Raw genomic sequence first — 14,257 nt, forward strand, 5'->3', positions numbered from 1 at the left:
GGCCTAGGGGAACATTTAATCCGATGGGTGGTTTGGCTCTACACCTCGCCAACGGCACAAGTGAAATCTGGATGCCAGATCTGGGAAGTGTGAAACATATGCCGAGGTACCCGCCAGGGTTGCCCATTTTCGGCCATGCTGTATATATTGGCCATGGAGCCAATACATGGGTGCAGGTATACAGATCGGACGGTCCAGACATTTGGTGTCACTCTACGCAGATGATGCACTACTTTACCTGTGTGAACCACACCATAACCTTCCCATAATCCTAGGTTTGCAGACTTATCCGGACTCTCCTTCAGCAGACAGAAATCATGTATATTCCTCTTGGCTGGTCTCCGTAGGGTGGTTGGAACTGGTCTACTTGACCTGGGCCTTCTCTAGGAAACACACTCCTTTGGATAACTAGGTATTCAGATCACACATACACCGGGGTACACGCATGAACATAATACACTTAAGGTGGTGGGAGGTCTGAAGAAATCAATGTCCTTCTGGTCCTGACTACTGCTCTCGCTTATGGGTAGGATCTCCATAATCAAAATGATTGTCCTCCCCAGATTCCTTTATTACTTCACGAATGTCCATTACTACATATGGGTAACCTTTTTTCAACTTTTGCAAACACTGATTAGAGACTTTCTTTGGGGCACAGGCAGACATAGACTTTTTGTGGCAGTACTGCACCTGCCTTAAAAAGATGGAGGTGCACAGTTACCAAAACTTGAACTATACTATTTGGCTGACCCAATTTAGCTTTGTCACGAAATGGCTATCCGACGGCCCCACCTCGGAAACAGATCTGCTACAGCAATTAGTGACACCAGCCAGACTTAAAGAAGTACTGTGGCTCCCGGGAACATTCATGCAATTCCTACCCCTGCTTGTTCAGTTAGGTAGGAACATTTGGACTACGACTATGAAGGTACTTAGGACGCCCTTCCCTTACTCTCCCAATGCACCAATAGTTGCTGACACTGTGCAACCAGGGAAGACCTGAGAACCTTTAGATTTTGGGAGGAATACAGTATATATACTTGGGGAGACCCATACGACAGCGGGAAATTCAGGGATCTGGAAGATCTGACACAACAGTCAGGTCTGCCCAAAGGCCAATTTCTCAGGTGTAATAAGGTAAAACGGTGGCAAGTCCTAGGTGGAGTAGGTGGCCGGAGGAACAAATGGAATCAACATTCCTAACTCTGACTTACTTATTGGGGACGGCTGGAGACCGGTGGCTAGGCTATATGGTTACCTACAGGAGAATACTATTAGTAGTAATGCCAGTTTAAAAGATAGATGGGACATGGACATGGATATGGGTATTACTATCTGTGACACCAAGTGGGAACGGGCTCTTGGTTTCCCCAAAAACATAACCCGCAATGCTAGGTTCAGGCTCGTACAGATGAATGTACTTAACTGTACTTACATGACTCCTAGTAGAATCGCCAGATTTGCTAAGAACACATCGTCTACATGCCCCTGTTGCCGACAGGTCGACGCAAACTTAATACATATGCTCTGGAAATTTGTAAAAGTGGAATCCTTCTGGCGCCTTATTGAACAGACCTGTAGGGCAGCTGGGGTCACCAGATACAACTGGTCCCCAATGGAATGCCTGCAGGGGGCATACTCTAGATGCCAGGGGGCATACTCTAGACGCCAGGGGGCATACTCTAGACAGAGCAAATTTAGGCACGTACTTAAATTTATGGATTTAGCATGCAAAGTGGAGAATTGCCATATCTTTAAAATCTCAGAGCAGCACCAGTTTAAACAGTGGCTGAAAGACCTTGAAACCTGGTGTGACGCCGAGACAAGAGCATGGGCTATGGCACTACACTCCTATGAGGGGTGAGTGGGGCCTTGCAGATACCTTTGTAGCCTGGAAGGCCCTCGTCCAGTGTGTTTCACCCCTCAAATGATCTACCCCCTTGAACTCGCAGTCCTACCACAACGTTGTACAATTGCTTACTAGCAAGGCCTGCCCACAACCCAAACACACCCCACACAGGTTTGATTGCAAGCTCTACGCCAATCGCTTGTTGCTTAATATGAGTCACTACTGGTGGTCACGTGTCTATACTTTATCTGCCCCCAAGCTGACTTTGCATGAATGTTTGTGTTAACCTTTCCTTCCCCTATTCCCGTTTCTTCTCCCACTACCAGTTTGTAGTTTTGTTGTTAACATGACAATGCATGGTGCGCACAGTGCCATAACAGTAACCACTATGTATGTAAGAATTGATTTCACTGTCACTCTTTGCCTAATAAAGAAATCTAAAAATAGTGTGAGGATCAGATACTTTTTGGACACTGAGTAATTTTTCTTTAGTCTTAGTTTTTCAGGCAGGGCCATTCTTATTAGGTTAGGGAAAGATGGGCGTTTCTTACCCCTTTTTATTTAATAAAATGGCAACTTTTGAGACCACTTTACCTTTGTGTTCGTCTGGCATTTCTGACCCCACACACTGTCCTCATCAAAATTTGATGTAGGTGGAGATTCTGTTGCTTTCCTGCATGGAGCAATGAAACGCTCCCTGCCCCATTTCATCCGAGGAAACAAACCTTAAATGGCCTGGGTGCAAAGAGGTTGTGACAGTCTGAACAAAAATGGGTCAGATAGTGATATATGTGTCTTTGTCAAACTATTTGCTCGCTGTTTATTACGCTTTGTAAAATCCAATTCATAAAGTATGGAAATAGCCAGAACACAAGCTAATAAAATTGTCCAATATGTATGTAAAAAAGGAAAAAGGAAATGGGTCAGAAATGAATGTTCTGTAGTATTTGTAGTATGCATTTCAGGGCTCGCAAAACTATTAGCCCACTCTCATTGGTGAGGAGATTTAGTGAAGTGTGAGTACCATTTACATAGTACTCAACCTTGTTGGCGAGTATATGGATGTTTGAAACATTTATTTGACATTTACTGCAACAGTGGCAAATAAGTTTCACTGGGCATGACTGGCCTTTGGGTGGCAGAATTGTACCAAATTTGCAGTGTCCTTGTGGTGAAAAGAACCATAATTATGGCTCCCGTTACCATGGGGTGAGTGCATGTCTCTTACATCAAGTATGTAAACTAAGGAACTTACCTTACAGGTTGAGTGGGATTTTGAAGAATTTGCGAGCGTGCATTTAGGTACCAATGTGTTTAACAATTTGATTTGCTGTTGTTCTTTTTCAAGCATTCAATGTTAGTGTTTTTAAAAACACATACCGTTAAATCAACTTACTTAAATATGTTTTTTTCTGTTCTTTTTCCTGTGTTCCTTTGTAGGCAGTGTGCAATGTTGCACCACGTGGTGTGTACGTTTGTGGTAACACCACTACCTCTTCTGGTTTGACAGTAACTCTATCCAGGGACAGTGCCTCAGGGGATTTTGGATTGGAAGCCGGTGCTCTTGTTCTAGGAGATCAAGGTGAGCAAAGGATACTGCTCAATCTAACAGTGATCACCTTCATATATGGGGAATGTTTAAAATAGCTTTGCGCCATAGTAAAATATTCAGAATGTGGCTTCATATCAGGTCATGCCTGATATTGATATTTAGCCCAGAGTTGTACTTACTGTGTTTGTGAGTGACATTTGGACACATTTCTCTTTTTATCTCCTGAAATGGCCATCTCAACACATCTCCTCACTGTTGTGATCCCAAATTGTCTCTGATACAGCTATGCAAGATGCGATTTATAATTTCATCGCTAGGTGTCCCCTCATAATTTAACAGGGGTGGAAGAGCCTGCACCTCCATACCCTTTCAACAGTGCACATGGGTTGGACCATTGTTAAACACATGTCGTTCAGGTTTGCGTCATATTCAGAGCAATGTTGGACGAAGGGTAGAATACTTTGGGGCGCTTCGGGGGAAGAAGCGAGCAATTGAGTTAGCTCACTGGTTGCATCAAAGACGCTACCCCTGAAGCTTTGAATGTCTGTGCAATACCAAGCTAGATGCAGGAAACATGCTCACTCGGTGGAGCACCTCTGGCATTTGTGACCACTCTCGGATAATACTTATGCAGCTGTATTGGGAAGAACATTTGGTGGTTGTATTTGAGGTATATGCGTTTAAATTGAGCATTGAAGTAACCTCTGTATGTCTGCTTGCAAATGTAATCCCATTGTTCATCTAGTATCTCAATTTGCAGATCACTGCACCAATCCATGCATGAAGAGGCAGTAGCACCCTTAGGATTGTTAATTTTGTTGTGGTCCATTAGCAAGACCAGTCTCCCCTTGCCTTGTAAGGATATTACATTGTGTAATTGCTGAAAGGTGGCAAGGGGTGATGAAAATGTGGCAAATAGGTTGTGACATGTATCAAGTGTGGACCCTCCTCCTATGATTTGAAAGACTTTCGGGAAGATAAACACTCCATCTGGGAACAGGTCCCACATGTAGTGAGGCAGAGTTTATGCACCGTTATGTTGAACATCTCTTCCGCTGTGATGGGGATCAAAGGATAGGACATACTGGGAGCAGCAGAGAGTATAGCTCGAGTGCAGTTGGCCTGGGCAGCAATTGCATGCTCCTATTGGCCATAAGGCTGATCCGGAAATGGATCATACTAGTATGATAGATATCATGCTTGTGCCACTAGGTAGTAATATTCAAAGTCTGGCATGTCCAGTCCTCCCTTCTCCAATGGTAAAACAATGTTATTCCATGATATTCTAGATACCAAATGATTTGCAGCAAGATATGCTCCTCAGCCGATTAACAAACATTTTTGACAAGGCGATGAGGATGTTTGCAAATAAGTATAGGAATCGTGGAAACACTGCTATTTTAACAAGGGATACTGTGCAGATTAGTGACAAGGTAGGTTCTGCCATTTGTCAGTATCGTAATCGTTTATTTGAGGGCTTGTTCAAAATTCAAAGCAATTAAGCGCTCCTCAACCCTTTCCAGCTCAATACCTGTCTCCCGTGTGTTCACAATTCCACTGTAGGTCAGAGTTCACGCCTTGTTGCACGATCCTCTTTGTAAGGGGAAACTGGAATGCTTTAGAAGTATTAATGCTCAACCAGGAGAATTCCCCATACCAATTTATATTGTGCTTTTTAGTAGGCTGGTTTTATCAAGGGTGTTTGAAAAAAGCATCATATCGTCTGAATTTAGAATATAACCATCTTATGCGTATAAAATTGGAGTCCCCTGTCTAGATGGCCCTTTCTGATGCATTTTTTAATCAGTTCAAGTGCCAATGCAAATATCAGCAGGGACAAGGGACATCCTTGCCTTGTGCCTCCATGTAGGGGGATCAGTGCTGCTACTTATATATTAATTAGGATTCTAGCTGTGGGTTGGTTATATGTTAACTGTGCTAGCTTTACAAAAGTAGGATGTATCTCAATCTTGTGCTTTACCGCAAAGACAAAAGAACATTTGATAGAATCGAACGCTTTCGCTGCATCTAGCAGCACTGCTACTGCTTGACTATCAGGGACGGCCATTTGGGTGAAGCCGAATACCTTCCTTATATTGTCTCAGACCGACCTTTACAGGATGAATCCCACCTGATTGACCTCTACACAGTGGGACATTATACATAGCAAACGGTTGGTATGGGCTCTGGTAAGTATTTTGTTTTCAATATTTATGAGGGCTCTCGGCCGATATGATGAGCAACTATGATGATCTTTGTTCAGCTTGAGGATTAAGGTAATTATCACCTCCCTGGTAGTATTGAGCAAATTGTCATGATCTGGTTCCTCACTCTACATCTTGAGAAGCTGAAGTGCAAGGAGATCTATGAATGATTTTTCCGAGGTTAGTCCATCAGGACCCAGTGCTTTACCACCGGATAATGTAAGTATTGCCTGGCAAATTTCCTGCTCTGTGAGAGGTATTCCCAGTGCATCTGTCTGTCCTCTTGTGAGAAAGTAGTGGCTCATGTAAAGAAGTCATGGCATCAACAGTAAGACAGACACAAGTGACCACAGTTCAAGGGTGTTTATTGAACGTCAAAAAGGGTGTGATAAACGCCTATCTAAACCTAAATCTACAGATGGAAGCAAGCTACGACCATCAAATATTAATAACGCATTCCTAGTGGTGTCTTGTCAAAATAAAAGGGCCTGTACTAAAAAACCTATTTCCAATCCTTGCCTCTAAATACAAGTGAAAAGAAAGAAATGATACCTCAGGTTTTCAGGCCGTTGACCTCCCTTCCCCACGTTTTCAGCACGGGACACGACGGTTCACTTGAGCGTCGCACAGTCTCTGGCTTCGCTAGCACGAGGTTACATTACAATCATCAGCATCAGGGTTTTCAGAGCGTAAGTCTCCTTGCTTCTCACTTAAAGGGCCTGATGCAACCAAATAAACAACAAGTTCCTTTTCCTCTTCAGATTTTCACAAGTATTTACATTGGGTGAGTCGCTCTCCACACCGGATCCCCCTCAGCCGGGCTCAGAGCCTTTTAGTTCTGCTCAGGTTTCCCTCTGCCGGGCTCGTGGCTGTCTTTCACCTTTCACTTTATTACACAATGTTCGTAGGTTATTCTTTTTCATGTGATTCATGGTTCACCCCGGTTCCCCCTCAGCCGGGCTCGGACCGATGTCAATTTTACATCACGTATCAAAGACTTTTGAATGTGCACAGGGTTTGGCTTGACCCGTTACAGGACCACTTCGATTTCACAATTCTTTCTTTTAATGTTCGCACCCTTTCGGTTGAATACCTAACCAAGACTTTCCAATGAGCACCCACGTGATGCCAGACCACTCTGTCTATGGTATCATATTTTAGCTTCAAAGTTTATTCACTCATCTATTGTTTTAATAATCTTCTTTATACAATGTTGCCCCTTGCAACCCTGGTTTCCACACAGACCGGTCTGGTATCAGTCTCCCCAACTCACTGGCTGTGCTGACTTCACCGGTGCTGCTTTGTAACCCGGCGGCAAGCACTTCTCCCCACATTGACTATCGACGCGGGAGAGCCATGTGTACCTCTGACACACAATGCAGGATTCTTGAGCTTTCATTCCAAGTCTTAGGTTTCCTATTTTCGAAGGCTAATGAAAGATGCAGTCTTTAAGTGAAAAGGTCAAGGGCACTTCCCTCCTTGCAATCCTTTTCGGTCTTGCCGTCTTCCACCTCGTATTAAACTGCGATCTTCGAACTGCTGCTTCCTTGTGTGCTTTGCCTCGCTCAGAGTGTGCTTTCGTGCTCCTCCTTTTATCCGTGTGGGGAAGTGGGAAGTGTTATGGAACTCAGGTGTGTGTGTAATGATGAGTAATTGCCTGACCATTGTATTGGGACATGCCAGGTATATGGCTCGGGTGTTAGTCCGTTTTTGGTCACAGTGAGTTGTCCGTGGGAAAGTGTTCATGTCGGAAAAGGGGCGGGGTACCGCATCTCACCATCCAGTGTCCAACTTGACCTCTCATCCAGGTGATCCTCCCGCACTGGTCCACCCCCATGAGCTGGATCCAAAAGCAATGGCGGTGTCCTGGCCATCTGGATGACAGATTCCTGGGGACTAGCGGGTGAGACACCTTCAGGTTTCTCACACTCATCTGGTCTAAGAATTGATGGATTTGATCAGTTACCTTTGCGAGTTTGGACGAGTATAAATTGGAATAAAACGTAGTGTAGGCTTTGGCAATATCAGTGTCCAAGTATTGAACTTTTCCGCTGCTGTTGTGTATCGTTTGGATGTAGGTCGTTTTGCAGTCTGACTTTAACAGCCAAGCAAGTGTCTTTCTTGGTCGCTGTCCCTCTCCATACTGACCAACCTGATGTCGACTAAGGAACTTGACTTCTCTATGCTGCTTCATTGAACCTTTGCAGCAGACCTCCTGAGTCTCTTAGGGTGTACAAGTTTTTACTCACTTGATATTTTTGTTCTAGTTTGTCAGAGCCTGATAAGTTCAGCCATAATTGTTTTAAAAGATCCCAGCTTAAAGTAGCATTTGCAGGCCCCGCACACAGTTACCTGTTTTGTGACCATGTCAGTATTTATCTGGAAAGAGTTTGATTTCATTCAGAATTTCTTTTCTGAATATGTTATCAGTTAGGGCCTCCAATTTGAACCTCTATAAACGAGTATGGGGATTTGCATTATTTAACACAGCTGGTGTTTGTGTCAGACATAAATATATAGTCGATACAAGTAGGAGTAGAATGTGAATTACCTGGCATGTGATCGTCAGAGTCTCCAGATATATACTAGCCTGTATAGATCACATATTTGTTTTAGCTTTTTTAATAAACAAGACTGATCTTGGGCTGGTGGGTGGGCTAGACGGTCAGATTGTTTTATTCACCAGTGTATTAAAGTTTCCCCCATATCATAACTGAGCTTGTACATTTTATTAACTGTGATTCTATCCAATTGGAATATTCAGGACTGTACGTGTTTGGAGCATAACTATTGATAATTGTCACCAGGCAGCTATTGATGTCCCCTTCCACAATCAGGGTTCTGCCCTCAGTGTTTGCAATAGTCTCTTTTAACCTGAATCCCACGTCGCAGAAGATCAACACCGCTATGCCATGTGGGTAAGTGTAATAGGAGGCAAAATATCTCCCCCCACTTCTTGCCATATTTCAATTCACACAATGTGGTCAAATGTGTTTCCTGTATAAATGGCAAGTTTATTCCATGGTGTTCGGAGGGCTCGAGCCCTTTGACATTCCTTATTAGTGTGGTTAGGTTAAAACCATGCCTGCATTGCATAGTAGCCACCATCATGGCTGTTGGGTCTATGTATCTGGAAGTATAGGTCTAGTGTTGGGTGTAAGAAACTCATGGTGGCACCAGTAAAGACAGACACAAGTGATCACAGTTCAAGGGTGTTTATTAAACTGTACAAATGAGTTGTAAAAATGCCTAATCTAAACCTAAATCTAAGATGGGAGCACACTACGACCATCAAATAATAATAAGGCAGTCCCAGTGGCATCTTGTCAGATAAAGGGGCCTATACTAAAAAAAATAAAAATAAAACCATTGCCAATCCTTACAGCTAATTTAAAAAAGAGTGATGGATAATGTTCACAAGAAAAGAAAGAAGTTTTCACAACTGATAAGTCAGAATGTTATAGCCGGGGGGTCTTCCTTCCCCACGTTTTAGCACAGGACAAGGTAGGACCTTTGAGCACAGCACACTCCTGGGCCTCGCCAGTACAAGGTTACTGTTCCTTTCAACGATGCCAGGACCTTCTGGGGCCAAGTCTCTTTCGTGCAAAGTCTCTTGTCTTGGAAGCCTGCTAAACCATAAACAATAAACAAACAAAAGTTACTTTGGTAATCTTTCACGTTGGGCGATTGCTCTTCGCCCCTTCATCCCCCTCCTCCGGGCTCCGATCCTAATGTTTCACGTTGGCCGATTACTCTTCGCCCCTTGCATCCCCCTCAGCCGGACTCCGACCCTTCTTGCAACGTTAGCCTCCCTCAATCGGGTTCACTACGGTCTTTCACTCAAAAATGTATCACTGAACAGTCTCAATGTCTTTTTAACCAACTATCCATTGCAGAAATCCCTCTGCCGGGTTCACATTTGCCAGTTTCCCAGTTCACTCAGTTTTCTCCAATGTGTCAAAGACTTTCGAGTGTACGAGGGGTTTTGCTCGACCCTCGTAGGACCACCTTGACACTTCACACTAGCCTGTCTTAAGGCCTCTTGGTTTTCGTAGTTTCCACAAACAGCATAACCCCAAAAAAAGGCTTCAGTCACATTCCTTCGAAAGAGCATCCCCACAATGCCTGACCACTCTGCTTCTGAACCTTTTACTAGGGTTTCTTTAAAGTTTAATTACACAAGTTTTGTTCAACAAGGTGGCAGCCTGCACCCTTGGGCCCAGTACAGTTCGGTTTTACTATCTGACTCAACTGCTGTGCTGAACTGCTGGAGTTTCTTGTCTCTGGTTTCAAGGACGGCACCACGGTGGCAAGCGCTTCTCCCCGCTTTGACTATCAGTGTGTCACGTCTTGGGGTAACTGGCGACTTTGGAACCGATGGAAACGGCTTCCTCCATTGCCGTTTCCATCACGTTCCGCACAACGCCGAGTGCAGGTCTAGTCTTTCTGTTGCAGCACGTCCGACGCCGGTTGTTTTCTTTCCGCACTTCCGGTATTCGGGCGCATTGCAACGTCCTGTATTCCAGTTCATCTGCTGTTTGCCTGCGCTTCCCTTGCTACCTGTAGCTTTTTTGGCTTTCCCCCTTTGTTTTCCTTTCTGTCTTTGACTCCGCCGCTCTCTCTCTGCTTTTCCTTCGCTACACCCTTCCCCTGCTAGACTCTTTCCCTCTTGCCTTTCCTTCCAATCCGCCCGTCTTCCGTTGTTTTCCTTCTGCTCCCTTTCTCGCTCTCCTGTTTCCTTCGTGTTCAGTTCCTCCTTTTTTCCCCCGTTGCCTTGACTTCCCATGTACCGACTCAGCCTGCTTTTGGATCGCTTCGCCTTCACCCTGTGTTACGTTTTTGGCTCCCAGGATACCAGACCCTCGCCTGTCCCCGGACTGCTTCCTCTTTTCCCCTATACTGTACTTAATAGTCCATGCTGAGACTTCCTCTGCAACTTACCTTTCCGAGGAGTACTTACGTGGTCCGATTCTTCTCCACTTCCTGTTCCGCTGCCGGACCAGACCGTTCACTTCCCACGGATCCTCCTCAAGAGCTACTGGATTCCGAACACTACAACCGGCTCAGTGTGGACTTCCTTGGGGTTTTTTGTGCCACTGGCTTTTTCCCCACATTCAGGCGGCCGCAGAGGATAGCCACAGTTTACCTACAAGGTGACACTGTGGCGTCCTTCCACGGTCGCCCCTATCTGCATAAAAAAAAGGAGAGGCCCAGACCCAAAGGAAACCAGAAGCCGGCACTCCGGTGGAAAAACAGAGGTGAGGTGGAAGGGGAGGTGGGAGAGACAGATTCTTCCGTGGAGGAGGAAGACATTACAGACCCTTCTGACACAGTGCGAGAGGGCCTGTGTGCTGTTGACACCTGTCGCACCACACGCCAGCTGAACTTCCTGGTCTTATGCCTTCCCTTTCGGAGGCTTCGCGGCTCTGAGTTTAAAAGGGCAAGGGCAATTCCCTCTTCGTCGTCCCTCCAGGTCTCTCTGCCTTTCTCCTTCACTTGAACTGCCGGTCCGGAATAGCTGCTTCCTCATGCTTCCTCGTGCTTCAGCCTTGCTGTAAGTGTGCTTTCATGCTCCACCTTTTATCCCTGTGGGGAAGGGAAATGGCCGTCAGATGTGCGTAGTTATTGTTAATTGCCTGACCCTTGTGTTGGGACATGTCAGGTAAACGGCCCTGGTGTTGGTCCATTGTCTTTCTTGGTATAGGAAAGTGTTTGTGTTGGAAAAGGGGGGGTAGAACTTCTGAGTATCCTACGAGGTAGGATGGGGAAAAGGTGTTATAAGAAAAGGGGTACCGTGTCTCATCCGTCAGTGTCTCACTTCCACTCTCCAAGGACCCTCCCTCCCACATCCAGGTGATCCTCCCACACTGGTCCACCACCAGTAACTGGATCTAATAGCGACGGTCGTGTCCTGGCCACCTGGAGGATAGATCCCCAGGGACTAGCAAATGCGACACCGTCAGGTTTCTCACATGGGGGATAAGTGACTATGTTAAGATGGATAGACAAATCTATGGTCATCTGTACACTCTTTCTCTCAGTAGCCTGCAGGCAGTTATATTCTGCACACATTCACTTGTTTCCTTGTATAACATTAATAAACCATGACATTAAACAACCCAGTACCCAACAGTTCCCTCCTCCACCCTCATTCGTGCTAACAACGTTCACCCTTTTCCAGGGCATTTCCCACCCCTTTGCCCCTCCCTCACTGATAACATTGCTCAGTGTATATCCCTTCCTATAACCCTTACCCTACCTCGCAAGTCATACACCTCTACGCCAAGAAAATTGTTATTGTCTTTTCACACTCTAGGAAGGGTAGATAGGAAGTCCAGAGCTACCTCAGGAGATCCAGAAAAGTAAGTCTTCCTATTGTGGACAATTTGTAGCTTCACCAGAAAGATCATGGAGTAGGAGATATTTGTCAGAGTTCTCTTCACCTCCAAAAACATCTTCCGGGATGACTGAACAGAAGATAAGTACGGATAGATATGAATGCTATTGCCTTTGTATTGTAGACACCCTTTTTGCCCTTGCCAGTCTCAGCACAGTGTCGCAATTTCTGTAATTTGGCAGCTGCACTATTATGGGGGGCACAGAGGGGCAGTGGAAACCGGTTTCTGTCCCAGGGTTCTATGCACCCTCTACACCATGAACATGGTTGAAAGGTTGTCTGCTCCAAACTGTTCTTGTAGTTTGACACCCCTTTGTGCCACCATCCCCTCCCTCACTGATAACAAAAGCCCTCACTGCCACCACGTTTTATTCCTCTGCTGCCCCATCTTGTTATCCTACCAGTTTGTTCTCCCTGTTTGCTGCAGTCTCTCTCTTTAGATGAAGAAGTAAGGTTTAAAAATAACTCTGTGAATTTGGTTATGCCCTTTTTATAAGACAAATTACAGTGAGAGAGAAAGAGAAAATGGTGGGTTGCCATGTTTAAAGTTAATCTTAGTCTCCCAATGTGTGGCCAGAGAATATAAAATGCCTGAAGTAGCCATTTTCTTTGGGTCCGATGCCCCATTCATACAACACGACTAATGTCTATACTGTCTATAGATTGTCTGCTGACAGATGCAGTTGGAGACTGCAGTGCCAGATTGGAAACATATGTATGCAGGTTGTTCAGAGGTCTCTGGAGATCCACATATATACATCTTTCTGGCCCCGTGGGACAAACCCACTTTCTTGATAGAAGTACATTTTTTCAGCTACTCAACAACTCTACATGCAAAGTAACGGCTTAATATAAACATTTTGAAAGTTACTAATACAGACACACCATTGCCCATTTTCCTCATCTAATATCATTACTTAATTCACAATCCCCTTTTTCAAGCATCTTCAAAAACTGAGATCCTTTATGTTCTGTAAGTACTGTCATTTTTAGTGTATATCATTTTGCATTGCTGTATAAATTGCTGGCCTGCAAATACCAGAATACAACATGATGTGAGCAGAAATTCAGGTTGTCTTATATCACTCATGACATTTGGGAACTTGAAACTGACATACTACTTTGAATGGTTCGTGTCCTCCTACGTATTCCTCATCTTATGATAATTATCTCTCCAGCTTCAGCTGCTTCAGAATTATTTTTTGACAGGGGGTGCTGTGTGCCATTCTCGTTGAGTCGATGTTCATCAAGGGCCTCCGTTCGACTGTCGACGTCATCATCAGTATAAGTAGCGCTCGCAGCGCCCGTTGGCTTCAGTTCCGTTTTTCCGAGCGATCGCGTCAAGAGAATTACGGCACGCTTTGGTTCTTCTGTGAAACGTAGTTATTTTCGTTATGAAAATGTCTTCTTCATCGGCACCATCAACCCCTAAATCGGGCTTTAAGAAGTGCCAGGACTGTGGATCAAAGATGTCTCTGGTGTCTTGGTTCCGGGTATCGTACAGCCGATTGCGGCTCCTGTCAGGCGATGACCGAAAAGGTTCTCAGGGAGCGTAAAGGTAAATTGTAAGTGGGGAGGTTACCTTCGAAATCTCTTTCGAAGAGTTAAAAAAAGACTGAGTCGAGGGATTCCTCTCGATGTAAAAAATCAAAGCGGTCTCGATCGAGAAGTCGTCACGCCATTCTTCGTCATCTTCTGTGAAGAAGGCCAAGAAACTGCACCATAGGTCACCTTCAACCTCCAGTGATTCCTTGGCTGAGGTAATCAGGTGTCCCAAAATCTTTGAGAATGCGATCTCAACCCCCTCGAAAGACAAGCAGAAAGCCCATGCCCCTGTTGATCAGCAAAAGTACGACAAAAGGAAGTTGAGGACAAAATCTTCTAAACCGAGCCTTAAGCCGATGATGCATTGAGAAAGATGTCGATCGGATGAAAAATCGAGGGCTTTGAGGAGTCAGGAACCTAGCCCATCGAGGGTTCCGTCAAAGAAGCACAAGAAGTAGACTACATCCACGCCTTCACTGACTCTGGCATCGGAGCCGTTGACACAAGTATCGAAGTGGATGCTGACTAAGGCGATCCCGACTTCGAGGTCAATGTCGACGATTACTCCAAAATTTTCGAAGCCAGTGGTGGTACAGGAAAAGGTTTTTGAAACCTTTACCTAAAAAAGACTTTAAGTCTCTATCAGCCATCTATGGGGAAGATCAACCCTCTGATGATGGCGATCACCTTTTGGGCTAGAATTCGGCACC

General features: G+C 45.0%; 1 protein-coding gene across 1 annotated transcript in view; it reads left to right on the forward strand.

The window, feature by feature from the left end:
- Positions 1-14,257, forward strand: part of MCM8 (minichromosome maintenance 8 homologous recombination repair factor) — a 1,532,371-nt gene that overhangs the window by 1,046,803 nt on the left and 471,311 nt on the right. Inside the window, exon 13 of the mRNA XM_069608271.1 lies at positions 3,290-3,431. Coding sequence (XP_069464372.1) covers positions 3,290-3,431 — 142 coding nt within the window. The remainder of the gene's footprint in view (positions 1-3,289; positions 3,432-14,257) is intronic.

Source organism: Ambystoma mexicanum, chromosome 4q (assembly GCF_040938575.1).
Source record: "Ambystoma mexicanum isolate Mex_15411 chromosome 4q, UKY_AmexF1_1, whole genome shotgun sequence".
Taxonomy (NCBI): Eukaryota; Metazoa; Chordata; class Amphibia; order Caudata; family Ambystomatidae; genus Ambystoma; species Ambystoma mexicanum.